Source organism: Gekko japonicus, unplaced genomic scaffold, assembly GCF_001447785.1.
Source record: "Gekko japonicus isolate JY-2015 unplaced genomic scaffold, Gekko_japonicus_V1.1 scaffold778, whole genome shotgun sequence".
Taxonomy (NCBI): domain Eukaryota; kingdom Metazoa; phylum Chordata; class Lepidosauria; order Squamata; family Gekkonidae; genus Gekko; species Gekko japonicus.
Window position 1 is genome coordinate 369492 of NW_015162501.1, and position 16232 is coordinate 385723.

Consider the following 16232-nt stretch of genomic DNA (forward strand, 5'->3'; position numbering starts at 1 on the left):
CTCTTCTAAGCCTGTTGACTTCAAATGATGTTACCCGCCCTAAGCCCGTTCACAGGATGGGTGGATTATAAATAAATAAATAGACTTAGAAGGGTGTAACTCCGTTTAGGATTGGACTGTAAGAGTTGGTTGATCAGAAAAAAAACATATTGGTTGGCACACAAAAGTGCCTCTTAGAGAAACTGAGACACAAGGGAGTGAAAAACTAGCAGATCAAGAGCTAAGAGGAACAGCATGCACAAAATAATAAATTTCCATTGGCTCCCTATTTGTAAAATGCATATTTATATAATCAAAAGTTTTCATTTTGTCTTCAAAAATTATAAACATAAAATCAAATGAATGCACTTGGCATTAAGTCAGTCTTCACAATGTGAGATCAAATGTCCTTCATATTTGTATCATCTCCTGTTATGTCAACTATATATGGAGGTTCTGTTGCTAACTATCATGGCTAATAAAGATAACACATGGAAGCCTGCGAGGACTTCCAGGAGGCAGCTCATCCCCCCTTCTTCTTTCCCTTTCCTAAAAGCTCCATAGCCTATCTCCTTTTCCTGCTCCCTTCTCTTCTAGGGTTGCCAACCTTCAGGTGGGGCCAAGAGATTTCTTGAAATCACAACAGATCTCCCAACTACAGAGATAGTTCCCCTTAGAGTTGCCACCTCCAGGTTTGGAAATTTCTGGAGATTTGGAGATGGAGCCTTGGGAGGGCAAGGTTTGTGGAAGGAAGCATGGTATAAACCTCAGCAGAGTATAATGCCATGACGTCCATGCTCCAAAGCAGCCATGCGCCAAAGCAGTCAGTTTCTCCAGGGAACTGATCTCTGTCAACTGGGGATCAGCTGTAATTCTGGGTGATCTCCAGCCCCCACCTAGAAGTTGGCAATCCTAATTCCCCTGGAGGAAATGACGGCTTTGGAAGGTGTAGTTTATGACCTTTTACCCCTCTGAGGTCCCTCCCTTCTTCAAACCCCACCCTCCCCAGTCTCCAGTCTCCACTCTGCCAAATCTCCAGGAATTTCCTAACCTGGAGTTGGCAATCCTATCTCCTTCCCACCCAACTGCTAACCTACTTTTATCTGCTCCTCTGTCTTAAGTCTTTCCCTGTCCCCCATCCCCCAACAGCCTCTACCTAGGAAAACTGTGGCCGGTTGTGTGGTGCCAGCTACCGGGCCAGATCTGCTTGCATGGTAGGGAACCCTCAAGAACTTGTGGGGTAGCACCACACTTTCCCCTGTATTTCCGTCCCACACTATTACCTCTTCCCTACCCCCAGCAACCCCCATATCCTCTCCCCTTTCCCTGCCTCATCCTCTCCTTCTCAGCCATTCATTAACCTACATTTTATCTGCCTCCCATCTTCAGCTATATTTATTCTTTATTTCGTTTATACCCATCTTTGTCCACAGTGGGGACCGAAGCAGCTCACATTATCCTGCTCTCCTCCTTTTTATCCTCACAACAACCTGTGAGGTAGGTTAGGCTAAAGTTATGTGTGTGGTCTATAACTGCCCAGTGAGCTTCCATAGCAAGATGGAAATTCAAACTTGGTTCTCCCAGTTGCTACTCTGAAGCTCTAACCGCTACACCACATTGGTTTTCATAGGGTGGCTGCTGTTGAACAATAGTAAACAGCCAGGTTTAGTTGAGTTATGCAAATCAGGTGGTATCAAGTCACCCAAAAGTTGCTTCCAGGCCTTAGGTTACCAACCTCCAGATGGGACCTAGACACTTCCCAGAATTACAACTAGACTCCAGAAAACAGAGATCTGTTCCCCTGGATAAGAGTATTACTTTGGAGGGTGGACTCTAGGGCATAATATCTGGTTAAGGCCTCTACCCTCCCCAAAACCTGCTCTCCTCAGACTCTACCACAGAATTTTCAGGAATTTCCCAGCCTTGAGCCTGCAATCCTAGGCCCAGGCCTGGCCCCAATGAGCCCTCACTCAAAAGTCAAAATAGGCCTGGAAAAGGCCCTGTCCGCCTGCCTTCTACTGACAGAATCAAGCTTGGAATACTGTGGTTGCCTAGCAGCAGCCACTGGGAGAAACCACTGCTTAAAGCTACAGGTGCTGCTTTTATCATTTGGGGTTTTTTAACACCCCCTCAATGTATTTTTTTTTTACATTTCACATTTTTCTGCAAACATAGGGTGTTTTTCATATTTTTAGAAAGTTTCATCTTACCCATTCACAGCTCCAGTCACGGCTCCAGTCACAAGTATCCTCATATTTAGCCAACTTGGCTATTCGTATATAGATATAAAAGGTCAAACTGCCATACCATCTCATTCTCAAAATTGGCTAGATGGATGACCTGTCCATGAGCAGCTCTATAGATTCCCTTAGTAACTAGTATCATCTACAGTGCTAATTTTTCCCCTTTCACCTTCTCAGTTATTCCTCTTTATATTATGTTTGATTCTTCCACTTGAGAGTTATACCTCCCCTGTCTGTGAGCACCACAGGGCTGTTTTCAAAGTTGTGCTTCAAAAAGGGCACCTTGCTTGTGTTCTTCCTCCTCTATGTGAAAGTCAGCAGATGTGTGGCATGGCACCACACTTGGATTTTGTAAATTCTCATGGACATCTGAAAAAGAAGGCTCCCCCACCTTCTCACTAAAAAGGCTGCTCCTTTTTTTTGCTGACTTGGATGAAAGTATATAATACCTAGCCATATTTGATAAAGCACAATATTGTCTTGGTGCCAAAAGGCCTTTAATCTTTGGAGAACTGTGAGCTCATATAAAGGGTGGCATCCAAAGGCTGTTTTCCTCTAAAGTCTAGCACATTCATCAGAAGAAGAGAGGGGTTTTTTTTGCCCTTTGTAATGCAGGTCTTCATATCACCCCCTTACTGTCCTTAAGAGTCCCAGCCCCCAGGAATAGAATTTTTGGCAGCTTTCTGGGATGCAGAGGCAACACAGGAGACTGGAAATTTGTTTTCTATCTGTGGAGCTCTGTAGGTTCATTAACTGCAGTGTACTTTCCCAAGATTGGATTGGAAGGACCCACAAGGGGAAAGCAAATATTCAAGTATTTCACTTGATTCAACTCACTACTCCTGGAACCATAATATTAGTGCAATATACAATGGCTGCTAGGATTTTTGTTCTGGAATTAAGAGTCTTATTGCCTTTCACCCGTACGTTTAAAAAGTCTGGCTCAGATATACCCAAACTGTGTGCCAAGGGACATTATCTGTACCATTTGAAAATGGGTGATGTTGCAATGAACTAAAGTCCAGAGTACATATCCAGAGAAGAGTATAGCTGCTGCATCTCTAAATCGTCCCATGCTTTCACGTTGCCTTGCTTCCTTCTACTAAGCCTGTGTTAGGAGCCGAAGTGTCTGCAATGACTGCCTGTAATTAGATTTACCCTATGCAGCAGAAACTCTGGTGTAAGGCTAGGCATACCACTTTAAGGGGGGGGAATTCTCTGCAGTAGGTCATTCTTACTCTTACACAATCTAAAAGGTCACTTTTTTTAGAAGTAAAAACTGCAGTGTGGTTCAAGTTATAAATAAGAAAATGTTGTGCCTTAGGTCCAAACTGCATACTAGGGATGGGCACAAATCAGAAAAATGTGGTTCGTGGCTGAACTGCAAACTGAACCACAAACTGAGCCAAACTGGGAGATCTGTTCATGAACCAAATTGGTTTGCGATTCATGGTCCCTCAAACCCTAGTCCCTTTCAACAGAGTTTTCAGAAGGCATGAAAAACAGCTGAGCAGCACGGAGAGACTGCACAAAAAAGTGCAAAAAGTTCAGCTGTTTTTTGTGCTTTCTTGTGCACTCCCTTTAAGTTTAAAGGGAGTGCACAAGAAAGTGTGAAATGGCTGAGTAGCAGGTAGCAGGCTGCTCCCTGCCGCTCAGCTATTTTTGCAGTTATTGCAGGGAACAAAAAGCAGGGATTTAAAGGGACACGGAGTCCCTTTAAACCCCTGCTTTCTTCTCTATCCACAAACTGCTTAGAAGTAGAGCTGTCATGATCTTTGGTTTGTAAACCAAGAACAGGGCAAAATTTGTGACGAATTTTGCTTCATGTTTCAGTTCATGCCCATCTCTACTGCATATGACAGCAATAGACCTTTGTCTCTGAATAAAGTCCAATTAATCACATCCAGAGTGGGGTAAAATTTGACACACCAATTTAATGATTTACTAAATTAACCAGCTTTAACTATCAAGATATGTTCTAGAAAGAAAAGCATAAGTCTGTGTCATGTTGTAAACTTCTATTTGAGCTGATTTTTAAATACTGAACCACTTTCTATGGTGTTTTTTCCAGGTGTTGTATGCATTTATGTCAATAAACTTGTTACTAAAAGCGGGGGCTTACAGGGACTGGTGGAGGGGCATCTCCTTTTGTGGGGAATGGCTGACTGGGTCCAAGAGGTAAATGCCTCTTTGAGAGAGGGAATGGTCACCCAATTCTTGAAACAGGCTGTGGTATGTCCATTTCTAAAGAAGCCTACCCTGGGCTCAGGAGTCAACCAGTCTCAAATGTTTCATTGTTAAGCAAGATAATTAAGGGGGTGTGTGACAACTCCAAGCTTTCCTGGATGAGGTGAATTGTTTAGGTCCTTCCTAGTCTGGGTTTAGGCCTGGTTATTGAATAGCCTTGGTTGCCCTGCTGGATGAGCTGCTCCTAGAGGTGGACAGGGGCATGTTTATTCTCCTGGACCTCTCAGTAGCTTTCAGTACCATTAATCATGTTCTCTTACTGGACTGTGCCTAGAGACAGATTTGGAGTGGCTGTGGTACTACTGGTGAGGGGAAGATCTGATCTGGGATTTAAGGTTATGGATGGGGTTATGGGGGGCCCCTTGAAGGAGAAGGTCTGTAGTCTGAGAATGCTCTTGGACCCAGGCCTACTCCTGGATGAGCAGGTGGCAGCTTTGGCCAGGAATGCCTTTTACCAGCTTTGACTGGTTAGCCTATAGGGTTTTGGACCAACGTACATGAGGGACTTCCTACTCCCTTATGAACCCACCCAACCACTACTGTCATCTCCGGAGGCCCTGTTTTGGGTGCCCCCACCTGAGATGACATGGGTGGCAACCGGGGAGAGGGCCTTCTTGGTTACGGCACCAAAACTGTGGAACTTCGGCGGCACTGTTGTTGTTAGATCTGTCGTTAGCCAGCTGGAGCCTTTTCTGGGCAGAAAAGATCTGGCCACTGTGGTGCATGACCAGTTACACCTAGACTAGATTAGTCCAATGTGTTCTAAGTGGAGCTTCCTTTGAGAAGTGTTTGGAACCTTCATTAGGTACAGAATGCTGCAGCCAGGATGTTGCCTGGAGAGGGTTGTAAGGAACATATCTCTCCATCTACACTGGCTTTTAATTTGTTTCTGAGCACATCAATGTAAAGCCCTATATAGTTTAGGATCAACATACCTGAAGGACTGCCTACTCCCTTATGAACCTTCCCAACCACTATGGTCATCTCCGGACGCCTTGCTTGGGGTTCCCCTGCCTTCTAAATTTAGGTGGGGGGGAATTCCAGTGGACGTTGATTAGAATGCCTGCACCAGACACTGTCTCCGTGTTGTTGCAAACTAAAAGAATTTAAAATGTCTACCATAAATAATAATATAACTCCTAATCTTGAAGGCTGAGATGGAATGACCCAAGGGTCAAAAGAAGAAAACACACAGACCTCCACCAGGTGAGGAAGAAATAGAATTATCTAATGAAGACTCTCCTCCGCTACTTGAATCAGAAGGAGAGGAGGCTCGGGCCAGCAAAAGGAAATGCGAAGGCTCAGTTTCAAAGAAAACATGCAATAAGTTTTTTACAGAACTGAAACAAGAAATAAAAGAAGAAATCAAGAGTCTTATCACTCCAATGACTACAAAAATAGACAAATTAACAAAGAGCATGGAAGAAATTAAAGCAGTTGCAGACTCAGCTGCAGCAGAAGTGAAAAATAACAAACAAGCTATCATGGAGCTACGTGATTATGAAGCCTTGTCCAAAAGTAAGTTAATGTTATTAGAACTTAGAGTGCGTGAGTGGAAAATTAAAATTCGTGGGATTCCACCAAACTTTGAACTGAATACCAACCTGACTACTGGCTGAGTGGGGAGCTGAAACTTCCGGGTACTGCGGTTACAACAGCATACAGACTAAACACTAGTAGAGCTGGGTTACGAGTCTTAATCCCAGATGTTATTGCAGAGATTGTGGATGTTCAAACAAAGAAATTAATCTTAGAAACTGCTCGTAGCCAAAAAGGTTTGAAACCAGATGATGTTATCACCCAAATATTCCCAGATTTCCCGTATTAAATCTTGACGACTTGAAGAAATATGCGTCCAGTGATACAGAGACTAATAGAACTAAAAATACCATATCAGTGGTTACCTCTGGGTCATCTCACAGTTACCCAACAGGGAAGGACTTGGACAGCCCATGATGTACCTTCAGGAGAGGAAATGATTACGGCTATTCCGCAGGCTGCCAGTGGCTCATAGGACTAGACTTGATAAGGATGTGAAATAGGCAGTGCTTGAATTAAAACTTTTACTTAAATTTAAGTTGGGACATTGCACAATGCGGGTAAGATTGTATGGGAAAGATCCCCAGCCCGCCAATGGCGAGTCTCTTTTAGGGACTCCTTTGGGGAACCAAAGATTCCGGAGCGGGCAGCACGTCCCGAAGATAAACACTAGAAGATCAAAAATTTGGTGTTCAGCAGTAATTCTTGCTTTCCTTTAATTGTAACAGTTACATAATAAAATTATACATTAGAAGTGTAAAGAAATGAATTGGCAAGTAATAATTAATAGCAATTGAAAAAATTAATTTGGGGTTAAGGGGGGTAAGAAAAATAAAAGATGTATGATTGTATAATGATATATTTTCGGAACATAGAATTCAGTTTGTGGGAACATTCCCAAGTGGATTATAAAGATAGGACAATAGATATATAAGAAATCAATCCAATTTGGGCATATTGTAGGTTATCTTTGATAAATTAGTTTAAATGTTATTCCTTCCTTTGTTATGACGTTTTGTATAAACTTGTATTATGGGAAAAGTGAAATTATATATATATTATATAAAGTTAGGTGGGTGGCAATCTGGGAGAGGGACTTATTGGTAGCACTACCAAAACTCTGGAAGTCTCTGGAAGTCTCTCCCCAGGCAGTTACATCTGTCCCCTTCTCTTGCCATCTTCTTTCAGCAGATGAAGACATTTTTGTTTGGTTTGGTGTTGCTTCCTCTGTTATCCCTCCTTCCTGGACAATGTTTTAATTGGTGTTTTTAAGTTTTGTATATATTTTAGCTCTGGCTTTAATTGTTTTAATAAACATTGGTTGTCTTTAACGGTTTTAATAGTTTTTTTTTAAAAAAATTAAGTATGTTTTAGTTTGTTAGCTCCCGTGGTGGCCCTTCTGCAGGCAGAAAGGTGGGGAATAAATTTTGTAAAATAAATAAATAAAAAGTAAATTTTCTCCTCCCCCCACTTTTCCTCTTGCCTTTTCCAGGTAGCCCCCATAGCATCTCCCTTTTTCCTGCTTCCTTATCTTCTTCCCACCCACCAGCCAGTCTACCTTTATCTGCCGACCTGCCTTCAGCTTTCTCTCCTTCCCTTCCTTCCCTTATGATAGCCAAGTCACCTGGTGGTGGCTTGTGAGTTTGGTCCCAGTGAGTCCTCTCTCAAAGGCCAAAAGAGCCCTGGAAAAAGACTTCCCCCTGCCTTTTACTGACAGAAACTAATGCTTGAGAGCTGGCAATACTGTGTGGTTGTCTAGCAACAATTGCAGAGTGCATTTGTTTTTTTGAAGCTACAGGTGCTGCTTCTGTTACTTTGGAGGGTTTTAACCCCAATGGTTTCCTGTTAGTTTAGATTTCAGTTGTGTGTTTTTTGCAAACCTGGAACATTTTTCAGGTTTGTAGAAAGATCTGTTCATGGTGATCTGGCCAGGTTGAAACTTAGAGATACTGATGATATGTAATTATAAATTAAATATGAATAAATATAAATCATTAGAATTTAAATAAAGCATGCCTTATTCCCAAATTTAAAGTGCCAAAGTTTCAGATGGGAAAGATGCTAAATCCTACCCCACATCCAATTTTTTTTAATCCACAGACCTCACCCCAGGCACTTTTTTGTCAGCTAAAATAAAATCAGAGTTAGGGAACGGGCTTCAAGAAATGGGCTGCAGGAGTATGAAAATGCATTTACCTATATACCCATGTAGTGCTTTCCACCACTCATCACTTCTTTAGGTATGACTGGGCAGATCCACATTTGAGATATTTGCCACTGAACCAGCTATCAGAAATCTGGGAAACAGTGTCTTAGCGAAAGGTGCGTTCAGGTGGACAGCTAATCCCACCATTATGCTGGTTCAAATTTGATCCCGATCTTTTTAATCCATCCTCGCATGACCAGACATTCCCTGGGGGAATCGCTTTACCGCGTGCTGCTTCCACTGTGGATTGTCTGGACGGCGTCCACTGAATGAGGTATGCGTGGGGTGGCTTTTTTAAAAAACAAAAGTTTGCACATGCGCATAGGCATGATATTACATCCTTAGTTATTCGTGCATGCGCAGAATCAAGATTTTTTTAAATGGTGCCAGTTCAGGATGGTCTGATGTCAGACCATCCTGAACAGGCACCATTTTTAATTGTGTGCTGGAATGATCAGACAGGGGAAAGTCCACGAGTGGCCCGTCAGAATCGAAAACTCTAGATTTAAAGTAGTATCTTTTTAGTACGGCTCCTAAACGCGGGAAAATGGGATGCTCATGGAAGACGGACCTTTCCCAGATGTTGATGTCTAGACATTACATTTAAATCCATGAGGCACCCGTGCCTCAAGCAGATCTAAAGAGCCATCTGAATGCACTCTTAGCTATATGCAGAGCTTAACTCAATGGGACTTTCATCCAAGTGAATATGTGTAGGATATAATCAAGCATTTGTTTATTTCTTCTCCAGTCTCTGGAACTGTCAACATACTTTTCTTCCAAGTTGACTCAAGTACTATTAGGGAAGGGTTTTGCTGCCTCAAGCACATTACATACTTTTGTTACCACCATGATTTCTTTTTCTGTGTAAAGATCAGGATTTTGGTTATGATCAAATACTACATTGCTGCAAGAGTTTTGCCAACACGTCTTTGATGGATTAAAAAAAATCCTGGACCAATTTATATGAAATAAAACCTAATATTCAATTTGATCCAGCCTACATCCATTGTAAACAACAGAAAAGTTTGGCAGTTCAGAAATCAGACAGAAAAATATCTGTACCTGTCCTAGTAAATGAATGTGTAAATAACTCTACCATGACATTCTTAATATTAATTCAATTAATCATATTCAGCTATCATGGAAGTTTTTAATATGAGCAGAAAAATACTTACTGTGGTGAAAGAGTTGTATAAGTAATATATGGCCCAGGAAATAATCACGATGTAGTAAATATTTAGCCAGAAAGAAAGGACAGCAGCAGCTAATCCCACACCTGAAGGATAGGGGGAAAACTGATGGTTTTACAGTTTTCTTGGATGCTTATCAGGAAAGCTTCAGATTATAACATACCAAAAATGACAACATTTGGAAATATTTAACCTCATGCAAGCTAAAATTAAATTGTGTTTTTGTATATTACACTTTTGAACTGAAGCGTAATCACCCCAGCCATTCCTAATATAGTAGAGTTCACATTAGTGACAGTATGGGATACCATCACAAACGTCTTAAAAAGATTTTAAACAATGGTATGTAACATTACATCTTCTGTTTATTCTCTTGTTTGTGTTCAGACCATTTAGATGACACAGAGGAAGGAGGGAGGGAAGGAAGGAAGAAGGAAGGGGGAAGGAAGGAAGGGGGGAACTAGATCTAATAAAATTGTAGTTTCCACTGAAAACAGAGTGTTGGACAAAATAAAAGTGTGGGTCTTTAGAAACTAGCTGTTCATGGATAAACCTCTAAGTGACCTGAAATCTTAAAGCTCAACTAGATATGACAGTATTCCTCTGCCATGAGGACATGCCATTATTTTAAGGCTGGGATTTTCTTCTTTCAGAAACACCATGGGAGCCCTATCTTGAAAGACAAACTGAGAGTGCCACAGCTGAATGGAAACCCAGGTGATCTCCCCAGTGCAGAGGTGTTTTGAAAATGGGGCATGTGGGGAGGCAGAAGCCCTGAAGTCACTGACATGAGGTAATGGAGACACCCCCGTCTCCATCCCTGGTTGCTTCCTCATCCCCAGCAAGCACTGCCCCTCACCTTCACTGCTGCTGGGGCTCCTGTCTCCCTCCCTGCTGTTTTCAAGCCTTGTCAGCTGGAGGATGACTGCGTGGTTTCTGCCCAGCTAGTGTGCCATCAGGCTGGCTTTCAGGATTTTTGAAAGAAGAAAACTCCAGTCTTACAATGGCAGCACACACCTGTGCTGGACACAGGAGCACCATCATGTCTAGTTAAGCACTTAGCCATCCTACACCAGGAAAGCATTTGACACAGACATGCTGAGGAAGGTGCACTGGAACATTTCAAATGTGTAAGAGATTCATATGGAAAGAAAGACAGAATAGATAGAAAGGTGAGAAATATGATCTCAGATCCCTGCTCAGCCATGAATGCATAGGCAATCTTGGCAAGTCACTGTTTCTTACTTCAAAATGGAAATAATTGAGAGTACTTAGCTTATTGTGGAGTTGAATAAGATAACATTTCAACATTCCCTGAACAAGTACTATGTAATTAACTGTGTTGGATGCTACCAATACTCCCTCTAAGCTGTGGAGTCTTGTGAGCAAAAATTCTACTTTGTGAGCTACTGGCATTAAAGTTGTGAGTGAGTGATTTGGCTACTGCATAAATTAGTTTGCTCTGTGCCTGTCCTTCCTGAGCTAAAACAAAAATGTGTGAGTCAAAGGCTAAAAATCTGTGAGCTAGCTCACACTAACTCAGCTTAGAGGGAACACTGGATGCTACTATTCTCTTCTGCAAAGCGACAAGAAAAGATTTCTTCCTGAGTAAGGCTCCTCGCTTTGAAGAAGGGACCCATAGGATCTAGCCCATAATGATTACGAAACTATTGTTCAAAATTCACTGGGGGGTTTACTTTGTCTGAAATAATCTCAGTTACCTCAAGGAAAGTATCAGTTCTCTCCTTGCTTGAGGAAGTCATGCCGTGCACCCACAAATCAGCCAAATCCAGAAAGGAAGGAGAGAAAACTAAGAGGCTTCAAATATTTTGACAACCTGATTTTTGTTGGAAGGAACAGAAGAGGAATTTTGCACTTTAAAAGTGACAAGCTGCAAGTATTTATTCACAGATGTGCACAATTTCTTTCCCTGGATTTTACAAGTAGTAATATTTTGATCAAAGGGGAAAAATCATTGGTTTCTCTGAAACACTGCGACATTACTTGTCCAGTTTTAAAGTCTGAGAGTTGTACTGATAACTATATGACATTTGATAATGTATATGGCATTTTCAACACTTTATCTTAAGAAGTTCATAGCTGAGAAAAATAAATCATGTTTTGATACTTAGGAATAATGAATCTATGGCAGAATACAAGATGTCAAAACTGGATTATTTTTCACAAAATCAACAACAACAAAATAAATACGCACAAATTATAAAGTTCTAAGTGACAGGTTTGTCATTTCACTAATTGGCTAAATTTGTAACTTTGAACTATGCACTGTCTGCAGAAAATGTAGAAACCAAACAAAACCTATGGGAGTAGTAGGAACCAGTAGACCATTAGCTTCAGTGCTAAAAAACATCTTCAGTAAAGTAGGATAATGATAGGAAGAACTGGATGGCAGGGAGGTGAATAGGCTTGGAAGTGCAGTGCCAGGAGGAGGGGGAAGAAATACTATTTTTGAAAATTATTTTAGCCTGAATTAAAATACAGAGCATGACCTGAATCTGCAAGTTTGCTACAGAAATCTTAGCAACCGATTTAATTCTGTACTGTACCTTTGAACATTGGAGCAAGCCTCCAAACTCCAAGACCTCCTATTGATGTGAACTGCCCGAGTGAACATTCCAAAAGGAACAGGGGAACTCCGGCAAAAATTAAAGTAAGGAAATATGGAATCAGGAAGGCCCCTGAAAAGGATATAGAAAAGAAGCAATCAGAATAAAACAAACATTTTACCAAATTTATCACTGAGCAATAATTTCAACCTGAATTAAGTTTTTTAAAGTAGTGAATGAACAAATCATTTCGAGCAGTTCTCTGTTAGAATAAAACATCAAAAAATGTTGGAATATTAAAATATAGATCTTTGTTCTATTCTTCTGTTGCTATTTTTGTGGCTTCTACTATTTGATTTATGACTCTTTCCTCTTTTCTCCTTATCATCAATTTCTCCTTCACATTCTTCCTCAAAGCATATTTCTTCTGCATAGCATCCTGGCATAGCATAGTGCCATTGCCTTAATTTTGTGCTGACAGTTAATTCTTCTCATACTTCTAATAAATAATAGTGGAGAAAGAAACTTGTTTCTCAGCTGTGCTGGTTCACATAGAGGCACATATGTCTGAGTGTTTCACCATACAAACAAATCGCTTTTAACATAGAAGACTTGATGTCAGGGACATTTATAGATTGCTCTTATTCCTTATATCCTAGTTTTCTATGCATAAGGAATTTTGTTTGGAAGAAAAGTCAGTCATGGGAGTCCCAACCTGCAGTGTAACTGGTCCAGGCAGGCAGGTTTTACCACCTCATTTGTTATTTAAAACAACAACAACAAACAACAAAGATAATGTTGCTTCTGTTTTCGACACAGTACCCAGTGTTAAATAAATATGGCAGAAAGGAAAAAAACATTTTTTCTTAACAATAGTATTTTTGTTTACTTTCTTCCATGTATGGAATAATGCACTGCAACAGGCTTGCTAGAGTTCAGGCTTATGTTAGAAAATGGGTTAAAGCACTTTGAGTTCCAAATATTTCTACCCTAAAAAGACCTAAATGAGCCCAGCTCCTTAGCTTCAGAAAGTGTTGCCTCATTGTCATAGGACTCCTGTGACATCACTGCTCTAAAAGCATAACACCAACATCCTTTCCTTTACTCTCATGCCATGAGATCTGATTCCCACATTGAAGAAAATAACCTTTATTTGAGTTGTCCTTGGGTTGTTTCTGATTGCTGTGGATTGGGGTAATGGTCATTTCCTCCATTGGAAAGGGAGCTCACATAGCTGGTTATGTTCCTCAGCATAGGGCAAACCAAGTGGTTAAAAGAGCACCCCATATGAGCTTCTCCAGCTCTTGTAATTTTCCTTAATGCTAGGAGGTGGTGCTGTCAGTGCCACTGCACAACCTGATTGAGCTTTTTGCAATCAGCTAAGCCTTGATTACACCAGAAGTGGAAGCATTTCTACAACCACCAAAAGCAGATGCCCCCAGAGTATGGTGGCCATAGCTGGTTATCTTCCTCAGCATAGGACAAACCAAGCAGTTAAAAGAGTACCCCATATGAGCTTCTCCAGCTCTTGTAACACGTGAATTAAGTCTATATTGTGCAAGCATTTTCAATGTGTGATAGCCCCACAAAATCACAAGTGGATTGCCATACATCACCCCCGTGTATTTTTGCAGACCTATGCTAGGAGGTATAAACTGCTATCATAAGTTTCACTTTGTGCTGTATCAGTAGCTGATAATACAAGCTTAACATAAGCCCGCATTTCAACAGAAATACCTGCATTCCAATCTAAAAAAATTCAAAAGACTTAAATAAAAATTGAACCATGTACCTCCTCCATTTTTTCCACAAAGGTATGGAAACCGCCACACGTTCCCTAAGCCAATTGCATAACCCACACAGGACATAAGAAAGTCAAATCTTCCCTTCCAGGTGTCTCTGTCTGGAAGGTCTCCCTTTTTCTTCTGCACCTTTACTACCAGAGTTTTAGGTTTGTCATTGGTGATTGAAGCATCGCTGAGTTCTGTGGAGATTTGCCCATCAGCAACTTTTGTTCCATTTGTTGCCATTTCTCTAGGTTTAGATGGAGAGGCTCTTGTAGCCGGCCGAGAAATGTCAGCACCAGTCCACGTGGACAGCAGCTTTGCGGCTCTTGATTACCCAACTAAGGGTTTACAGGGTTGTCAAAGTAATAATGGAGATGATGCTTGAATGCATTAAAATGCAAACAGATATCTTATCATAGGTGTCTGTATTAACCTGGAAAACAAGACTGGAAGAAAGCGTTACATTGCATTTATTATGAAGAAGAAAGGTCAGGAAACAACAATCATATAATGGAGATGAAAGTACTAGATAGTATATGGGCATAACAACATTACCAAGTGCATGTATGTACACATTTCATCTAATGGAACCAAAACAGGGCAGCCAGATAGAATATCACACTCATGCCTTAAGTATGTATGTGAATTTAATAACATACTAGTTTAAAGATTATCACCTCTATCCAGTGCTCCCTCTAAGCTGAGTTAGTGTGAGCTAGCTCACCGTTTTTTAGCCTCTGGCTCACACATTTTTGTCTTAGCTCAGGAAGGATGGCTCCAGAGCAAAATAATTTATGCAATAGCCAAATCGCTTGCTCACAACTTGAATGCCGATAGCTCACAATGTAGAATTTTTGCGGATAGTATATGGGCATAACAGTTTAGAAGGAGCATTGCCTATATCAGTGGTTGTAATGTCAGCTACTAATTTATAATAATCACACCATCATGGTTGTAAAATCCTTATCATGCTGTATGTAATTGGGCTTTTGTTACAATTGTACCCGTGGCTCTTTGGTGATCCAATTGAAAATTACCAGAAATAAAGCTAATACAAGATGCTAAGCAATAGTAGTGTATGTTAGGCTCAATGAAGCAAAAAAAAATTCAAAACACATTATCAATATAGAACCGATACATATAATTTGAACCATTGCTAGTGTTATTATAAAATGGGGGGAACAGTATTAACTAGACCACAACAAATTCAACAAACATGAACAGTGAACTTGGTAAAACTTCATTTCACTGTTTTTCTGGCAGAAGATACATACAAGGAACCTGTCAATTTCAAATTACAGTCCAAATGTGTTAGTTTCACATTACAGTATTGCTTTTAGACATATATAATGAGTCATTTTCAACCCAAATTCAGGAATCAATTTTATGTCCAAGACCTAAATTGTCTTTCATTTCATCTTGGATTACATCTCACAGCAGAAATTTAGTACTTGGATAAATCACTTCAAATTTTCTGGCTAAAGAGAGCAAAGCAAAATACTTTAGCAAAACTGCATTTTGTCCACAGTTGCCTTCAGCTACTGGCATCCAGCATTTTGAGAAATTCACACATTTCCTTTTGTAATGCAATCCTCTCTGGGTACTGTTAGCATTATATTACACAACCAAATCTATTTGATTTCATATGTTAATAGAGCTGATGGAACAAGATTTTGTGTAGACAAGTAATCTATTGTATTGCAAGCAGCTCAAATCTTTATTTGTTTTAAAGGGTTCTGTATAGTTTTCAGCATGCTGGCTTCTTTTGTCCATCAAAATCCACATTTGACTAGTTTCCATTTTTCCCTGATGACCTCCTATTTTATTCCGTGGTGGTGAACTCCCCTCTGTCTTAACATATTTCTGTCATTGATTGGATTGTACCATCCACCATGAAAAAAATGAGTAGGCAGAAGGATGAGACGATGAAAGACAAGAAGATAAAGTGTGAAGATATTGTTTGTTGAAACTGTTTTGCATTGTATCCATTTGAGCTCTTACACACTGCTGATCCAGGAGTTCAAGTAGAATCCAGTTCTTCCAGAGTCTTTGAGGTTCTACTCAGTGTTGAAGTAAAAGTCATATGAAAATCACTCTCTTTAGCCTTTTCTTAATGCCAGCTGTGGCCCTTTCTGAACTCCCTTTTTAATCCATGTTCACGGTGGTGTCCACCAAGTGAGTCTGCACTAAAATAGAATTCAACCTTCTTTTTAATCCAGCTTTTCCCCCATTCTGCACTCAAATCAACCTGCTTTTCTTTACGGGTTTCCCCCCCATTCTGGATTACATTACCTCCCTTCAGTGGTCAGCCTGGTTTCAGTCTGCTGTTACTCTGGGTTATTTGGATGAGGTTTTGCCATGGACTTAAATTGCCTTGACTCAAACACTAAGAAAATCTGGAGTGGCAAGGCAAATGCAGAAAGGACCTACGTTTTCAAATGCAAAACCAACAACAACAACAACAAACCCGC

The 16232-nt window shown here is 40.6% G+C and overlaps 1 protein-coding gene across 2 annotated transcripts in view; it reads right to left on the reverse strand.

Moving 5' to 3' along the window:
- The window catches only part of SLC6A1 (solute carrier family 6 (neurotransmitter transporter), member 1), a 150688-nt gene that overhangs the window by 45727 nt on the left and 88729 nt on the right, over positions 1–16232 (reverse strand). For both annotated transcript variants that reach the window (XM_015406112.1, XM_015406113.1), the window contains 3 exons: positions 13767–14207; positions 11975–12106; positions 9393–9493 (listed from right to left, as the gene is read on the reverse strand). In XM_015406112.1, the coding sequence (XP_015261598.1) occupies positions 9393–9493; positions 11975–12106; positions 13767–14004 (471 nt within the window). In that variant the 5' untranslated portion in view covers positions 14005–14207. The remainder of the gene's footprint in view (positions 1–9392; positions 9494–11974; positions 12107–13766; positions 14208–16232) is intronic.